Source organism: Polypterus senegalus, chromosome 8, assembly GCF_016835505.1.
Source record: "Polypterus senegalus isolate Bchr_013 chromosome 8, ASM1683550v1, whole genome shotgun sequence".
Taxonomy (NCBI): domain Eukaryota; kingdom Metazoa; phylum Chordata; class Cladistia; order Polypteriformes; family Polypteridae; genus Polypterus; species Polypterus senegalus.
The window spans coordinates 172,551,467-172,570,851 of NC_053161.1; the positions used below are offsets into that span (position 1 = coordinate 172,551,467).

The window sequence follows — 19,385 nt, forward strand, 5'->3', positions numbered from 1 at the left end:
TCAACTCCAGAAGAGGCCAGGTCAACAACAATCATCTTGGCAGATGTCCGGGGTTCCTTGCTGACATCTATGACTATTTTTCTCTACAGAGTTCTTGAAATCTTGCGCTTACGGCCTCGGCCAGGTTTGTTTCTAACAGAATTTGTCTCCTTGTACTTGGCAATGATGCAACGTACAGCAGTTCTAGACACTGTGAATCGCTTGGAAATGGCAGTGTAGCCCTTCCCCTTATCATGAGCCTCTACTATCTTCTTTCTGAGCTCCAGACTGATTTCCTTTGTCTTGGGCATGGTCAGTAACAGTAGTCCCTCTCATGTGTTCAAGAGCCCTGTTCCTTGGGAGTCTTTTTATGCTGGTTGAGTGTTGTTAGGAAGCAAATTGATTGCACAGGTGTGGTTTCAAAGCTGATTGGTTAATTAGTGTAGGTGTGTTTTGAAAGCAAACTTTAACAGGGGGCTAATATTTTTGACCACGCCATTTTTTTACTATATTTGATATAAAGCAAGACTAAAAATATATTTTATATTACAAAATGTATCAAAAGCTAGTAAATAGCACTGGTAGATGTTTGATTATATCAAGTTTCATCAATGTTGCAAACTTTGGGAAGAAGTTTAGGAAAATGTTCCATGATTCCAGGGGGGCTAATAATTTTGGCCTCAACTATGTATGTATGTATGTGTGTGTGTGTATGTATGTGTGTGTGTGTGTATATATATATATATATATATATATATATATATATATATATATATATATATATATATATATATATATATATATATATATATATATAAAATATTGAAAGTACGGTAAAATTTAACTGTCAGGCTTCATAAGTCTGCTGTGAGTTTAGTAAGGTGGTCCTTGGGTCAAAGCAATTTGAGTATCACTGGGCTTGATGGAGTAGCACATTCTTTATGCTGCAAAGCTTGCTGGACCAGCAGAGTACTTTTGGAGGTTTATGCTGCTTATTTTGTGTTGCCTGTAACTCTAACATCTAATCAGTGGAGCTGGATTGAGGACATAAACAACAACAACATGTATTTCTATGGCACATTTTCATACAAAACATAGCTCAAAGTGCTTTACATACTTAAGAAAAGAAAAATTAAAGACAAAATAAGACAACATTAGTTAACACAGAATAAGAGTAAGGTCTGATGGCCAGGGTGGACAGAAAAAACAGAAAAAAAACTCCAGACGGCTGGAGAGAAAAAAAAATCTGCAGGGGTTCCAGGCCACGAGACCGCCCAGTCCCCTCTGGGCATTCTACCTAACATAAATGAAACAGTCCTCTTTGGATTTAGGGTTCTTATGGAGTCACTTGATGTTGATGGTCATACAGACTTCTGGCTTTTAATCCATCCATCATTGTTGGAACATCACAGTGCTTTGAGTAGATGGTGGTGGCGTAAGCGCACTTCTCACCGTATTTGAACAATTGACTAGAGAAATTTTCCAGTCTAAAATCTTAGCCACTAATGCGATTTTTTTCAGTTAATGCAGTAAAATGTCTGTTGACTAAGAACTCTCACGTGGACCTTGGAGTCCAGAATAAGTACAAGTGCTCTCTCCGAGGCTGTAAGCAATCCTTTCATTGAGATTTACACAGAAACCATGCACTGTTCGGCCACTATTGTAGACCCGAGATACATTCTGATGCAGAGGTCTTCAGCACTCAAAATGTTGTAAGCTCAGATGGAGCGAGCATTGAACGCAGTGCCAACAAGTGACTTTCAGTTAACTTGTCCACAACAGAAAAATGCAAACATAAAAAAGGAGAGATGTGTGTGCTGCTTGATTATACAGTGATCCCTCGCTATATCACGCTTCGACTTTCGCGGCTTCACTCTATCGTGATTTTTTTTCCTCATACACACTTACGTCACTACGCATGCGCTTTCTGAGAACTTTTATCTAAGTCCTACGATGGCTCCTAAATGTGATGCTTTTTCTAAGCCTTCTGACAATAAAACTAAGCGCCGGAGGAAGATGCTTACTATCCAGGAGAAGGTGATATGATTAAAGATGGCAATAACCTACAAAAGCCTCCTCACGCATATGAAAAGACAGCGCCAGCAACTGCCTATCAAGATGTTCTTCAGCCGCGCACCCAGACACCCACTGCCTACTCCTGGTACTTCTTCACTGAAGACAACAACGCACCTGCTGAAGATACTGCACCACCCGAAGACTCTCCTACTGAGGTCGTACCTTCATAGGTTAGTGGTTGTGTGCAATTAAATGTACAGTACAATAATCTACTATATAAAAGTGTTCGGGATTGTCTGCTTATTACAGACTTACTACTTGCGGCTTGAGGTACGAAGCGACGCGATGTGAGCAGAGTTCTGGTGCTGTCATCGTTCCCTTGCTTTTGTGCGGGATGCGCTGGAAAAATAGACTAAATTATGTCTCTGGAAATAATGTTTATGGAGTACAAATACCTCACCGCGTAGTAAATATCAGGGGAGATGGTGCTTGCTTATTCTCATCTATAGCTTATTTAGTGCATGAAACTCCGTCTTTAGCGGTACAGATTCGTGGGCTGACATTGTACGACTTTGGACAGGCACTTGAGGGGATAAAAAAAACTTACGAATGGGCACTTTGATGTTCTCATTCCCTACACTTACATGCCTGATGTACACATGGAGCGCACAAAAATTGAGGATAAAAGTCGGTCGCCTTAAAAGGCGAGTGCGCCTAGTAATATGATATTTGTAACGTCTAATATGTCTTATTTTGTCTAATATATTGGGTAATACGAGTGTAATGGTGACTAAAGGGTGTTGTTTCATGTCTAGAGGGCTCTAATAATGTTACAAAATGTATTTAGAAGGTCGTAAACAGGTTTTCTATACTCTTAACTGCGAAAATAAAGAATCCTACTTCGCGAAAATTCATTTATCACGGTAGAGTCTGGAACGGATTAACCGTGATAAACGAGGGTTCACTGTATAACAAAATTTTTGAAGAGAACGTGACAAAACCTTGGGCGAACATCCAGATGACAACAAAAGTCTGTTTTTAAAATAAAAAAGTGCTACTTAGCTATAACGACCTTATGATGTTGTTGATGTTGTTATTATTATTATCCATCCTTTAACACAAGGTCACGGGGGTCTGCTGGAGCCAGCACAGGGTGCAAGGCAGGAACAAATCCCAGGCAGGGTGTCAGCCCACCATAATGCTCACACTTGGGACAATTTAGAATCGCCAGTGCACCTAACCTGCATGTCTTTGGACTGAGGGAGGAAACCCACGCATACACTGGGAGAACATGCAAACTCCATGCAGGGAGGACCTGGGAAGCGAACCCGGGTCTCCTTACTGTGAGGCAGCAGCGTTACCACTGTGCCACCGTGCCACCTTGTTGTTGTTATTATTATTGCTAATAATCAACTAGGGCTGTTGGGCAAAATATCACCATTCTAGTAAAACTGTGAATGTATTAAGAAAGCCATCAGCTACTTTGGTCTCACTTTGGAATTGTTAACTTAACTCTTTTAGGGCGGATCTCGACTTTTTTGTTGACACAAAGGGTTGAGGGCAGTAAAAGCTGTAAACGTCGATAAAACTCATTGTTACATTCTAGGTGGGAGGACTATTAGACTTGTTGACTTGATGTTGAATGCCTGTGTGTGCATGAATAGCGTAGTGTAAACAATGCCTAGACATGGGGTGAAAAAACTCCATGCATATTATTTCTTTATTGTGTATTATTGCTGAATCAGACTCTGACTTATCGAACTCTGATTTTGATGCAAGTGATCTGGAGATCAAAAATGAAAGTCAGGTACAGTATGTGTTGATCGTGCAGTTGACACTACAGATTACCAGCCACTTGACTACTTCCGGCTTTTTTTTTTTTCCAGAAAGTGCCTTTCAGCTTATGAGTGATGAGAAGGCAGGTATGCAATAAGAATGTAATAAGTATGTCAATTTACACTCTGTAGAGGCACATGGAAAATAAAACAGAGTGACATTTGTCAGAAATAAGCATTTTTATGTTGATTTATGTGTGAAACCACCGCTTCAAAAAAGTGTTTTGGAAAAATATTCAGACTGGGATAAAAGGAAAAAAATAGCCCTAAAAGAGTTAAGATGTGCCATATGATATTTCAGGATTTTATAGGTCTGCTTTTGCTTCTATCTTTCAATATCAGCCAATCCATATTTCTTAATAGTTAATCTGTATTTTTATTAGTCACTAGTTGAACACGTGGACCTGCGGTACAGCAAAGACAGGGAATTGAAGGACGTGAAGTCCACCAGCATATGAATTCTGAAAACACAGGCACCATGTACTGGGGGATTATGAATAGCGGTTGTCATGGATGGCAAAGATAAGGAGCTGTTGACACTGGGTATGTGTACCTCTGAGCCTTAGATAAAAGGGAATGGAAATTATAGGCAGTGATCGAGCATAAAGATTATCATCAAAGAAACTTTGAAGTGTTTTTAGGAAATGAGGAGATAACGTTGGTCTTTTCTGGTCTTGATAGCATTTGTCTCTGAGTGCTTCATCAGGGCGTATAATGTAAAGGTTAGCTTTGTTTCCTTGTTGTTAGGATTTAGGAATGTCTGACACATGTGCATGGACCATGCAAACCATCCACAGCATGGCTGGATCCTGAGAGTGGGGGGTGAATGGTGTTTGGAGGGTCTATGGCTTGAAGGTGTTTGTAGCAAAACTACGTATTACAGGTCTTCACCAGGAGCAGGTAATGGTTATAAAGATGATTTAGAGTTGATTCTTTCCAAAGTAAAAACTTATATAAAAAATCTCAATTTTGCATTGCCATCAAAGCTCAATATTAGTATTAACTCATTATACAGAGGGTTTGAGGAAATATTTACCAACAAAACGCAGTCAAAGTTATTAATTATTTTTAGTCACTCAGAAGTGCCGAGCACAATCTAAGTTTTGCAGTTCATTTTGTTCCATTGTGGCTTAAGTTCAGAGCGGTGAGTTTCTAAAGATCTGTTTGCATCCAGGGAGACCTGTGAGTGTATGTGGTGGGGTGTCAGTCTGTATTGGGGGTTGAGCCTGTCATGTTGATAGGATAGATTGTCAGCATGTTGCTCAGTGGCTGTATATTCAGTGTGATGATGCGGGTTTGCTCCACACTCCCATCGTCCTTACGGGAGCCCTTGAACCCAACACCATTGGTAATGTCACCGAGATGAGCTGACATATGAGGGCAATTCCCTAATGAAGCCAGGGGATAGTGCAAACAGTGCCAAAGAAATATATATAAAAGTGCAGAACATCTCATGTTATTTTAAGAATGGATAAGGGGACACATTGATGATTTCATGAGAATTTGATATACAAACTTCAACCAAATGAAGTGCAGTGCGATGATGAAGTCCTATTATTGTTTTATTCCATTACAAAATCCTAAACCAAAACTGCATTAGTAAGCATACTGAGTACTGTAAAGATCTGTTGAAGAGAAGAGTCTTGAGATATGTCTCTTTGAAAGCCTGAGGGGCTCCGCAGAAAGGATGAAGGAGGGAAGTTTATTCCACCAGCGACTCCATTGTCAATTGTTCTTGCTCAGCAATGCAACAGTTGTTAAACTTTGATTGCCCTTCATACGACTCCGTGGAATTCATTTTTGATTGTGGTTATTTATTTCTGCCTTGTGAAGATAGCCTCTGTATGTGTGTGTGTGTACGCACAGGTACTGCTTCAAATTTTGGCACACTTTTACAATTGCTTTGCCGATATATGCGAGATGTCTACGGTTGTTCAAAAACAAAATGCCCCTTAAGCAAAAAATAGAAGACAATTGTGGAAAAATAATTTTAGGGTAACGTAGCATTCATCTTAAAGAAAATACATAAAGGCTTAATAAATGTCAGAAACCTGTTCAGTCACACTAAGAAACCAGATAAAGGTCAAGTGAACAAGAAAATGTACACTGAAATATAAGAATTGGTTTAGGAAAAATACTGAGATGGTCAAGTAAATAATGTACCCGAAGAAAGGTTGATGTCATATACAAAATGTACTGAAGGAGGACTAAGAAATGACTAAGCAGTTGTCCTGTAAGCAATCATAATGGATAATTGTTATATGCACCGAAATGTCAAGGGAGGTGATGCAACTCAAAAGTATAAGAAGAAGCAGAATATAATGTAACAGACTTTTATTTTATGTCAGTCATTTGGGTGTAAACCAACAAACCAACCAGAGTAAATGTCTGAATTGATTGACACTATTAGTAAATTCAATAGTTTATCAAATGAACCTCTACTTCTTTGTTTCTCTGACCAGGCTGTAACAGACTGCTTTTGATGAATGCTCCCTCTGAGGCATTTTGCTGAGGAGTAATTAAAAGATACACTGTACAGCTTTTCTACTCCTTGATAACTGAGTTGTCCTGTTAGAGAATGTTTTGTTCTTTAATAAGATGTTAAATTTCAACCACACAATGCGCATGATTTGGATTCATGTCGGCTCAAAGCCACGGTGTACTACACTGAACATGTCGCATTGTAGAAGTTTGCGCAGAGATAATAAAGCACTGATGGTAAAGTTTATGCAGACACTTCTCTGGGTATTCTGGCATGTCTAATGATGGTCTGATTATATTTTTCTGAGCATAATGTGATAAAGGAATTGTGCTTCTGTGTTGATTGTTCATCCAGGAAGGGGGGTCGACTTTTTGAATGTTTTTATTCTACTGTACTTCCTTAAATAGTGCTTCTGGGATCAGAATTTCTGACAGGACATTTATAGACTTTGATTTTATGACTGGACGCTTTTCCCCTTAATTTTTGTGGCCTTCATGTTAAGCTTGTTCTTTTACAAGTTAGTTTCACAGCATTGGTTGCCCCATTTTTTGAGCTGGATTTTGTCTGATCTTTTCCTACTGGAGCAGGTAATTCCTGATCCTGTTACTTCACTAATGCTGCCTTTAATATCTGCATATTTGGCCTGGATTACGTACTTCTGCCTTAATCTATTCCAGAAATGCAGGTTTGGCTAAATCCAGGTTTTCTGGAATGGACTGATTTCAAACTATCGTGTATAAGTGGGGTCTTGAAACCCGAAAAATGATCATAAAATCAGACCCCGACTTATATGCCCATTCAGAAGTGCAACACTTAATTTTTATTTCATCGTTTTGCTTCCTCCAGTCTCACGCATCAAATCTCTCAGATGCATCGAATTTTGTTGCAGCAGCGCAGTTACCAATTTCTTTCACCACTTCAACGACTTTTAATTTAAAACCACCTTCTTATTTTCTTCTGATCGAATGCTCCATCGTAAATAAGGGATGCTCTTACGGTAAACGTGTATGAGGGTGTGAAATACAAAAAACACAAATCAGTGCAAACGTTTCTTTGGAATAGTTTGGGTGTTACCATGGGGTCACGTAGGCACAATACATAGGGGATAAAAAAGTCCATGTGCTCCGTGGTTACTCTGTCAAGTGGGCGTTAGCATATCATAATTCCTTGTACCAATCGCTTGAGTTTTCCACATTCGACTTATTTGACCGACATTATAAAATACCAGAAATTATACGATAACATGAAGTCCCGACTTATATGCGGGAGAACTGAAACGTGAGTATATACAGTAATCCTACTTTCTGAAACACAGAGCTTTAGTCGCGCCACTATTTCCAGTGATGGAATATGGTGCACGTTAATGGCCTGGCCTGTCAGTGCTGCATGGAGTCACGTATGTTATGCCAAAGGCTTAAATTGTGGCCACTGTGGGACACGCATGTTATTCAGTGATCATGTTCGTATCAGACTGGCGGTATGATTGGTCCACCATACTTGTGTCAACAATGTGTCAAGTATACAGCTGAGTATGTGGCAATGCATATCCTGTGAGGTCAGGCACCCTGCTGCCTCTATGCAGTTATCAGAGGATCTTGAAGACCAGTTTTGGTGCTGCTGTCCCCCAAACCCCTGGGCTGTGTTTCATGGCGTGTACCAGCACTGAAAGGAAACGGTCCACCAGCCAATGTTGAGAACCTAATTAGAATAGAGGGGAGTGGTAAGGGTTTAGCATTGTGCTCGCATAGTTTCAATGCATGTGTTCATCTCAATCTGAGAAGGGAGGGATTGATTAACCTTTTCATAAACACATGAAAACTGAGTGCAGGAATGTCTTTAAGGAAGGGGATTAATAGTAACATCTTAGTATTTAAGGGACCTTACAATGGTGAAGGAGAAGGGGATAGATAATAAAGAACAGGAGATGGGCACATTTGCTTCAATTTTTCTTTTGTAGCCAGAGAGCTCCTCATATTTAAGAAACGGGAAGGTGAATATCTAGTGTTGAAACTTTATGATCAGAGATAGTAAGGATGCATTAAGATAGTGTGATGCAAGTGATTTGAAATTAAAAAATATAGTTAAATGTAGAGAAAGGTTTATCATGTTGAAGAAGATGAAGAGAATTCTTTCACAGATTTGTTGAAGAGTTTAAATCAGTCAACCAGAGGTAGATCAGAAACAAATTTCACAAGAGTGGAAGAGGCAGGAGGAACATGTTGATTGATCCTAGAAGGAGCTTTATCTAAAAGCGGGGTAATAAAGAAATTCAAATCAATGTGAATACTAAGTTGAAAGACGGCAAATACTAAAATGTTTTAACCAATAAAAAAAAAAGTCTTTTAAGTTGTGTCAATATAAAAGGAGAGTTTTCTGCCACCCAGTAAAGCCAGAGCATAGAAGAACCTTCCCTCATCACCACCAGAGTCAAGAACTTGTGCTGTAATGATTGCTGAATTAAAGTTACGACACCATTCTACAGGTAGGCGTGAGACAGCAACAAGATCTCATTTGGGGGGCAGCATGCTCTGCATTTATAGAAATGAGATGTGTTTCTTGTAAAAGTATTATGTCTGCATTATTATGTTATATAAGTTCATTATTACATTCAATCTTTTCTGAGGTGTAGACGATGACCTCACATTCCACAAGAAAAGCTGTTCTGGCAGAAAAAAAAAGGAAGAAAAGTGCAGAAAACAAGGAAGAGAAAAGGTTTAGTGTGAGCACCTGTAATAGCAGAGGAGTGCAGAACAGATCAGATCAGCAACCACGTCCAAATATCCCACCTGCTGAAGCCCAGTATAAACACAGTAACCAGTTCACGATAACTTTGGGCCTGAGGCAGACCCAGGGAAAGTGCAGGACAAACAAATTCACATCACCATAAAGCTACCGTACCACCCCTGCTGAGAAAGCAGAAAGAAACTCCAAAATATATATATATTTTCTTAATATAAAACAGCTTAAACATAAGAAATAACACTGCAGGGTATTTTGCAAATTGAACTTATCTGTGATAAAGTTATTGAATAAATAGTCAGATCAGCCAAGTGCAAAGCTATCACTTGCCTCCAAAGTCCTCTTGTGATCAGTGAAGTGACGGTACGAGGCTACATGTGTTAGATGAACTCCCCCCGGGTATATCCATGTCATGTCATTCAAGCCAGCCCTTAAAACGGTCAAAGGATTAAGAAAGTTTGCTTTACTCTGCCTACAGGGTGTTGAAGTTGGCACTTAAATCCGAAAACTCTTATAAAGAACATTCTCAATGGCATTTTGGGGTACAGTGATCCCTTGCTATATCGCGCTTCGACTTTCGTGGCTTCATTCCATTGCGGATTTTAAATGTAAGCATATCTAAATATATATCACGGATTTTTCGCTGGTTCGCGGATTTCTGCGGACAATGGATCTTTTAATTTATGGTACATGCTTCCTCAGTTTGTTTGCCCAGTTGATTTCATACAAGGGACGCTATTGGCGGATGGCTTAGAAGCTACCCAATCAGAACACGTATTACATATTAACTAAAACTCCTCAATGATATAAGATATGCTTTCCGCGCGGTGCTCGATTTTTTGCTTTTCTCGTTCTCTCTCACTCTGTCTGACATTCTCTGTGCCTGACGGATGGGGTGTGAGCAGAGGGGCTGTTTGCACAGAGGCTGTTTGTTTAGAAGATACGGACGCTACTCTATAAATGCTGAAAGACTACCTTCACATTGCTCCCTTCTTTGCGGCTGCTTTATCGCGGTGCTCATACTTAAAAGCCCAACAGCACGTATTGATTTTTTGATTGTTTGCTTTTCTCTCTCTATCTCTCTGACATTCTCTGCTCCTGATGGCACTCCTTTGAAGAGAAGATATGTTTGCATTCTTTTAATTGTGAGAAAGAACTGTCATCTCTGTCCTGTCATGGAGCACAACTTTTGACTAAAGGGTGTTATTTCATGTCTAGAGGGCTCTAATAATGTTAACAGTGTGGGAGAGTTTATAAGGGCTTAAAATATATAAAAATAACTACCCAAACATATGGTTTCTTCTTCTCGTATTTTCACCTATCGCTGGGGGTTCTGGAACGCAACTCCCGCGATTGAGGAGGGATTACTGTATGCCATTTTGTTCTTCCACAAAATTTTGGAGCTCATTTATTATCAAAGACAGCTTGTCGGAATCAATGATCAGGGTGCTGTCATGCCTGGTCTTGAGGGTTTCCTTTGCTGGACTCGGAGTCACTAAATTGGGGGAAGTTCTTAAACTCAAGGGAGGGTATCATTATGGGCAGGTATTACATAATTTCTTCAGTTAGTTAATAAAGGTACAGGAACAAAACAACAAAAAATGGTAGAGCCTGGGTGAGCAACAGAGAGTAGTTATTGTGCGACCGTTCCACAGTGAGCCTCTCATGTGTCACATAGCTAACCAGCCGTAGTGTCACTTGCCATTTTCTTTCCAGAAGGGAGACAATTGACTGTGCTAATCCTGGGTTTTCTCATCCTCTGATTTTTTTTTCTCCCTGACCCCTGCAGCTCATATTGTCCTGTACACTCATACATCACTTGGTTCATCCCTCTGCTTTTCTTTGGTGATTTAAATAAGCTGTTGTGATATACATTTTGGAGTCGAGTCGCTTTTGCCTAATTGTGGAAATATGTCAGGGCACATTGTGATTATCAAAAGCGCATTTCACATGTTGGCCTGGTGTTCTGTTTTATAAATGAAACTCTCTTCAGTGTTGGAATAACTGAAGATTTTCACTTTTTACCTCCATTAATTAAATAAAGCAATAACTTTAAAAAACATTTTAAGAGGATGATGACAAGACTATGATGCAGATCTGTAATGTAGTTCACAAAATGTGACCAACACTCTTCTCAGTTGGACGTATGACACATGATTGTTGTATTTTACTGTTGCAACATCTTACCTACAGTCAGTGTGCTCATATGGTGAATAGTTGTAATAGATAAGGAAAAATGATCATGCTAGGGGTCTTTCCAAATAAAAATTAACTTAAGATTGATTATGCTTAAAAAAGATTGATCATCATTTCTATAAGAATTTAATGTTTTAATTTAATGTGAAACATAGGTAAATATAATGAAATTAACCTTTTTTTTCTGTTTTGCTTTTAAACTTCATACAGGATATAAACCTCACAGCTGTTCTGAATGTGGCAAACTATTTTGTCACAAGAACTCTCTTCTGAGGCACAAAACAATTCATACAGGAGAGAAGCCGCACTGCTGTTTGGAATGTGGCAAACAATTCCGTGAGAGTAGTAAACTTCAGTGTCACAAAAAAATTCACACTGGAGATAAGCCACACTGCTGTTTGGAATGTGGCAAACGATTCAGTGAGAGTAGTAAACTTCAGTGTCACAAAAGAATTCACACTGGAGAGAAGCCATACTGCTGTTTGGAATGTGGGAAATGTTTTCGTTACAGTGGTCATCTTCGGTGCCACAAACGAATTCACACGGGAGAAAAGCAATTTAGCTGTTTAGAATGTGGCCGGAAATTCTATGACGAGAAGAGTCTTCAGAGTCACAAAAGAGTTCACACTGGAGAGAAGCCATATTGTTGTTCTGAATGTGGGAAATGGTTTCGTTACAGTAGTCAACTTAACTGCCACAAAAAAATTCATACAGGAGAGAAAAGCTATTCAGCTGTTTAGAATGTGGCCAGCAATTCTATAACAAGAGAAGTCTTCAAAGTCACAAAAGAGTTCACACTGGAGAGAAGCATTATTAATAACATTAATTAAAAAATTAACAGGACTAGGAAAGTCCACTGGTCGAGTGACGATAAAGAGGAGATCATGTCCTGCTACTTTTATGCAACAAACCCTGAATTTCCAACAAAGGGATATGCAAGGAGGAATCGCATAAAACTACAATCCAGAAATAAAATCGCAAGTTCCTAGTTGAGTAATATAACAGATGCAAATTTAAGATCTGTAATTGGAATAATTAAAGAAAGAAGGCAAATAACTGAGGAGAAATTAGACTATCTCCAAATAAGAACAAAGAAGAGGTCATACATGAAAAAACTCAAATCCAGCAGGTATGAGAACAGAAAGGGAGAAGACCTGGGATAATGAGAAGAGGAGGGATCTTGTATGTTGTCAAAATTTATGCCAGCTTGAAAACATCAGCAGGAAAATTAAGCAAAAAAGTGGAAATGGACATACAGTGGATCCTCAGGTCACTACCATAATTTGTTCCAAAACTCTGGTCGTGACCCGAAGTAATTTCCTCCATAGGACTGTATGTAAATACAATTAATCCATTCTAGGCTGTATGAACTGTATGTAAATATTTTTTTTAAGCACAAAAATAGTTAATTATACCATAGAAATGCACAGTGTAATAGTAAACTAAATGTAAAAAACATTGAATAACACTGAGAAAACCTTGAACAGTGAAAAGTAACATTGCAAGAATTCACGCTACACCCTTATGAACCGCTCGCTGTAAACACTTTTTTAATGAGATTTAAGAACAGGGAAAAAAATGAACATTTGAAAAATCCGTAATTTAATAAACAACCAAGAAAAGTAACATTGCAACAATTCATGCTACGAACTGAAAAATGAACATTTGAAAAATCCGTACTAACCATAAGCTAACCTTGCATGAGTCATGTTCTGGCATGAAGGAAGTGAGGAGGAACTGGTGGTGAGAAGAGTACAGTTTTGAGGTAAAGTCTGTGAAGATGCAGGTTCGCTGCATGCTCTTATCTCACTTCCAGGAGCCCTTAAACCCGTCACCGTCAGTCTTGTTACCGATGAGCACGACAGTGAGGCACTACAATGGAGCAATCGGATGGTGCAAAAAGTGCCAAGTGCTTGTTATTAAAATCAAAAACAATGTCCAAATTAAATAAAGTGCAGTGCTTTCAGAATCCTTCAATAAATAACTAATCCCATAATAACAGAAGTGGAGTGGAGGTTAAAATCCAATAGAAAAATGTCTTCATTAAATACGAGGTTAAAACAATGCTCGAAACAGTCTCTTTAAAAACAAGCCCGGTGCATTCTTTAACTGCCTTACGCAGCCAGCCGTCGTCCTTCTGGTCACTCCAACTCCTTGATCGCTCAGCTGGAGCGACCACTTCCTTCTGCATCACCGAGTGTCGGCCTAAACACCCCTGGTTGGGCTCACTGCCCAGCTGCCTGCCTGCGAGCACGCGCTTGCTCACACAGGTTCTTTCCACACTGCTTCCTGCTTACTTCCTCAATCCGCAACCTCCGTCTTTCTTTTATTTTAGCCGCCTCGCACTGTAGCAATCAACCACCACGCCCCCTCGCTAAGCTGCAAGCGTGGCGATTTATTTAAAACTGGCCTCTTGATGTGAGCTGTGGACACGCTATACCACAAAATCCCTCTGCGCGAAGCACGTCTGACCAAGAACAATGTACTGTACAGGGAGTGACTGAACACGTGCGTAAATCACCGGTGCGTACAAACCAGTAGGGAAACAGAATAGAACACAAAGAGTTCACAGCGAATGTACAGGGAGAAACTGAACACGTGCGGAAATCATAGGCACGTATGAATCGGAAAGGAAACTGGCTTGTTCGTCACCCGAGTATGTGGTCGTGAACAGATGCAAAATTTTGGCAAACTTTTTGGTTGTAACCTGATTTGTATGTGGTCCGAGACGTTCGTGACCCGAGGTTCCACTGTATGTGAAAACAAATTTACACGTAAACACTCAAATATGAATAAACACACACAAAAAATACTTAACACCCAAAAGTGTAATGTTCTAAAAGGTAATCAATTCTCACGTAGTGAGATTCAGTCAGTAAAGAAAGCAGTCCTGGAAGAGCTAAAAATGGAAGTGATCGAAGTTCAAGAAGCCAAAACAGACAATGAAAGTCATCATCCAAAAATGTATTCCCAGAAATCACAAGTAATCCCAACCCCAATGATAAAGGGAGCACAGACAATAAAGGAAAAAAACAAAAGTTGCAGAGACTCAAATTAAGTGGAAACAAGCTAATAAAAACGACCAAGAAAGAGCAAAGGTGACACCATCATTAGAGGACAAAGAAATTCCAGAAATTAAAGAGGAGCTCCTGGACATAATTGTCTCAGACAAGTACACAGAAATCTGCGAAAGAGAGAGGTTACCAATGATAGCACTAAATTGAACTGTGCAAACTACAATCCGCAAGGTAAATAAGGCCATTTTGGAATTAAAGCAGAACCAAAAACACAAACTGGACTTAACTACAGTAAACAAGATCAAGTCGTCGTCTTCTTATTTGGGCTGCTCCCATTAGGGATTGCCACAGAGGATCATTTTCTTCTATATCTTCCTGTCCTCTGCATCTTGTTCTGTTACACCCATCACCTGCATGTCCTCTCTTACCACATCCATAAACGTTCACTTAGGCCTTCCTCTTTTCCTCTTCCCTGGCAGCTCTATCCTTAGCATCCTTCTCCCAATATACTCAGCATCTCTACTCTGCACATGTCCAAACCAACGCAGTCTCGCCTCTCTGACTCGTCTCCCAAACGTCCAACCTGAGTTGACCCACTAATGTACTCATTTCTAATCCTATCCATCCTCGTCACACCCATTGCAAATATTAGCATCTTTAACTCTGCCACCTCCAGCTGTTTCTCCAGCTTTCTGGTCAGTGCCACTGTCTCCAACCAATATAACATAGCTAGTCCCACTACTGTCCTGTAGACCTTCCCTTTCACTCTTGCTGATACCCGCCTGTCACAAATCCCTCCTGACACTCTTCTCCACCCATTCCACTGTGCCTGCACTCTTTTTCACCTCTCTCTCACAATCCCCATTACTCAGTACTGTTGATCCCAAGTATTTAAACTCATCTTTCTTCACCAGCCCTACTCCCTGCATCCTCACCATTCCACTGACCTCTCTCTCATTTACACACATATTCTTTCTTTTTCCTACTGACCTTCATTCCTCTCCTCTCTAGAGCATATCTCCACTTCTCCAGGGTCTCCTCCAACCTGCTCCCTACTATCGCTACAGATCACAATGTCATCAGCAAACCTCATAGTCCACGGGGACTCCTGTCTAATCTCTTCTGTCAACCTGTCCATCACCATTGCAAATAAGAAAAGGCTCCCTGATGTAATCCCACCTCCAGCTTGAATGCATCCGTCACTCCTACAGCAGACCTCACCACTGTCACACTTTCCTCGTACATATCCTATACAACTCTTATGTACTTCTCTGCCGCTTTTGACTTCTTCATACAATACCACAGCTCCTCTTGAGGCACCCTGTCATATGCTTTCTCCAGGTCCACAAAGACGCAATGCAACTCTTTCTGGCCTTCTCTAAACTTCTCCATCAACATCCTCAGAGCAAACATTACATCTGTGGTGCTCTTTCTTGGCATGAAACCATACTGCTGCTCACTACTCGTCACCTCACTTCTTAACCGAGCTTCCACTACTCTTTTCCATAACTTCATGCTGTGGCTCATCAGTTTTATCTCCTTTTAGTTACTACAGTCCTGCACATCCCCCTTATTCTTAAATATTGGCACCAGTACACTTCTCCACTCCTCAGGCATCCTCTCACTTTCCAAGATGCCATTAAACAATCTTGTTAAAAACTCCACTGTCATCTCTCCTAAACACCTCCATGCTTCTACAGGTATGTCATCTGGACCAACGGCCTTTTCATTTTTCATCCTCTTCATAGTTGTCCTTACTTCCTTCCTTGCTAATCTATTGCAATTCCTGATTCACTATCTCTGCATAATCCAACACCTTCTCTCTCTCGTTCTCTTCATTCGTCAGCCTCTCAAGGTACTCTTTCCATCTTCTCAGCACCTTATCCTCACTTGTGAGTACGTTTCCATCTTTATCCTTTATCACCTGTGATGAATGTCCGGCAAGACTTTCCGGCCCTCATCCCCTGGCTGCCAGGAGGAGCTCTCCCATCAGCAAGGACGTGCCCCGAGTTCCAGCAGGGCCTCATGGACTTTGTAGGTTTTATACACAGCCCTGCTGGATACCTTGGGAACCACAGGGAGTCGATGTAGGGGGGCTCGTAAAGTCTTATGTGCCCTATAACCTGGTCACGTGAACAGGAGATGACGTACTGCCAGGTTGAAGAGAGTGACTTTTACCCTGACCCGGAAGTGATAAGGACTTGTGGACTGTGGGGCAGGACCACCTCCAGGTCAGGGGGTATCAAAGGACGCTGGGAAAGCCCAGACACTGAGCTGAGCTGGGAGGAAGGGTAGCTAAGTGTCTGGGAGAGGAGGATTGTGTTATTATAGTGTTTGTGAATAATGTAGAGTGAAAGGTGCTTGGTGCACTGTGTTATAAGAAAATAAAAGAGTTTTGGACTTTTATCTGGTGTTTAGAGTGGTAGCCGAGGGTTCAAGAGGTGGATCAGAACCTCTACTGTGACACTGGCGTAGCCGGCAGGATTCTCTGGCCGTCCGTTGGCAGAGAACCTGTTCTCAAAACAAGGATTATGTACGCAGACACCCCTAAGAAGGTCCAGCCTGAACACACAGAGGTAGACATGCTACCCTCTGCGAAGAACGCTGTGACATCGGGCCTTAGTCAGTTTCAGACCACGATGGGGAAGAAAGCAGGAAAAAAGACTGGGTCTATCCAGAAGACTTCGGTCCAAACTGGTGCTGAGATGGTGTGGACTTACCTGACAGGGGTGAGGAAGACCGGGTGCAGTTTAAAGCCGAGCAAACCCGAGCAGGGTGGCAACCAGAATGCGGTAGGATTGTGACTCCAGAGGACTATTATAATGAACTAAGACTGGATCGCCTACGTTCCGAGGTATGTGCCGAAAAAACATCCGAAGCACCGGGGGCATTTTTTTCATATTTTGCAGAGGCCTGTCTACAAACACTCCCCAAACTGGTTTAAGACACATCTCCCAAATCCTGTCGTAAAATTACAAAGAGACTTAGTCGTAAAGGGGGGGTGGGGGGCAAACATGAATGCCTCTCACCAAAGTAACACTAAATTACATTGCTTTGCCTAAATTTTAAATAAAGACACACAAAACATTTTATCAAATTATATGCAAAATCTTATATCACAACACTGACCAAGTGTTGTTACCTTACTAATTGCTAGCTTCATTTCTGGTTCTGTTCCTGCTGCCTTGAAATGTCGCTGTGGTGCAGCCACTTATTAAAAAATCAAATCTGAACCCTCTGATGTGTCAAATTTCAAGGCAATTTCCAAGTATTTGTCCTTACTCCATTACAAACATTTCTGGTTGACAATAGTATTCTGGAAAAATTCCAATCCAGATACAGATCTTGCTACTGCACTGAAACAGCCTTGTTAAAGGTTTACAATTAACCTCCTCCTGACTAGTGACACTGGAGACTCTGCCATTCTTGTACTGCTAGCGCTTACTGTACCTCAGCTTTTGATGCTTTGGATCTTATGATTCTTATATCCCACCTTAACAATAATACATGTAATTTATATAGCGCCTTTCCCATGCTCAACTGGCACTTCACAATATGTAAGAATCCAAGGTAAGGCCCTCAGATGGTTTAAATCTTATCTAAGCAACACAAGTTTTTCTATTCACTTGGGTGAGTTCTCGTCCTCTTTAGCTCCTCTTACTTGTGGGGTTCTGCAGGGTTCCATCCTTGGACCAGCTCTCATTTTGATCTACATGTTAACCTTTAGGCTCCATTGTTAACAAGTATGGCTTGTCCTTTCACTGCTATGCTGAAGATGCTCAAATCTATTTGCCAGTAAAATCGAACGAGAGCAAGACAATACAGACTCTCCATGTGTGCTTGAATAATATTAAAATCTGGATGGCAATGAATGTTCTTAACTAAATTGATAATAAAACTGAGATTGTGGTGTTCAAAAGTTCAGAGGGTTTGAGTGTCTCTAATGTTGCTCTTTGACCCCTTGCCATACTCTACTTATCATAAAGCTTCAGTTAGGAACCCAGGCGTGATCTCTGATGACTCATTCAATCTCGACAAAAAGATACATTCTGAGGTTAAATGCAGCTTTTGAAACATAAAACAGTAGATTTAATTCAATCTTAGCATAGTTTACAATAAAGGAATAACACACTATAATAAAGAAACTTGTAAATAAGGCACAGCACACATATCAAAACACAATAGACAACTAATTATAAAGAAATATATTTGTACAAAAATAAAATATCTAAATGCAAAATATAAAGTGTTACCTCACTGGGTCACATGGTTTGGGCCTGCACAAAATGAACATCATTCTGGACCAAAATCTTTAAATGCCTTTCAGACAGCCCTGGTGTCACAATCCCTCCTAATCCACTAACAGCTGTGCTTGGTGGGCTCACAGAGGGGCTTAAAGTGGAGAAGGACAAACATACTTCACTATTGGCACGTAGACTTATCTTACTCCGCTGGAAGAATCCTAACTCGCCACTTCTAAGTCAGTGGGTAACTGTTGTTATGTACTATTTGAAATTCTCACTTGGAGGATCTGTGCAGAACTGTTTTTAAAACCTGGCAGGATGTAATCAATAACATTTTAGAAAAAGCATGTAATTGAGGAAGCAGTTTCTCTCCCCTCTTTTTTTATTCATTTATTTATTTACATATTTTTATTGTTATTAAAGTTTTACTCTGCTGGCCTAGCTCTCTTTCTCATGGGTGTGTGTGTGTGTTTGATTAATTTTAAACTTGACTTGCTAACTACATAACCATTAGAAAATTGTTAAATTGTGAATAAAGCAATACAACAAATAGATTAATTGAAAAAAAAAAACAGTATGAGCACAATACCAGTTAGCCTAAATTATACAATAAAACAAATGTTATCATGAAGGCAAACTGGATATCGCATTTGGGGAAACTAAACGGGAACAACTGGAACGGAAAGTTATGTGATGGCTTTACCTCTGTGAGCTGCTGTCCTCCTTTGGGTGCTACTGTATTGTTGATGTGTGGTGTAAGATTTATTTATGAGTATTTACCTCACTGTTATCTTATATATAAACGTCTATGCGTAGAAGTGTGTGTGTGTGTGTGTCTGTCCGGCCCGGAAGTGAGAGGTGGAGTTGAGGTAAGCGC

General features: G+C 40.3%; 1 protein-coding gene across 2 annotated transcripts in view; it reads left to right on the forward strand.

Moving 5' to 3' along the window:
* The window catches only part of LOC120533459 (oocyte zinc finger protein XlCOF19-like), a 30,576-nt gene extending 17,983 nt beyond the window's left edge, over nucleotides 1–12,593 (forward strand). For both annotated transcript variants that reach the window (XM_039760371.1, XM_039760372.1), the window contains exon 4: nucleotides 11,458–12,593. In XM_039760371.1, the coding sequence (XP_039616305.1) occupies nucleotides 11,458–11,987 (530 nt within the window). In that variant the 3' untranslated portion in view covers nucleotides 11,988–12,593. The remainder of the gene's footprint in view (nucleotides 1–11,457) is intronic.
* The last annotated feature ends 6,792 nt before the right edge of the window (nucleotides 12,594–19,385 follow it).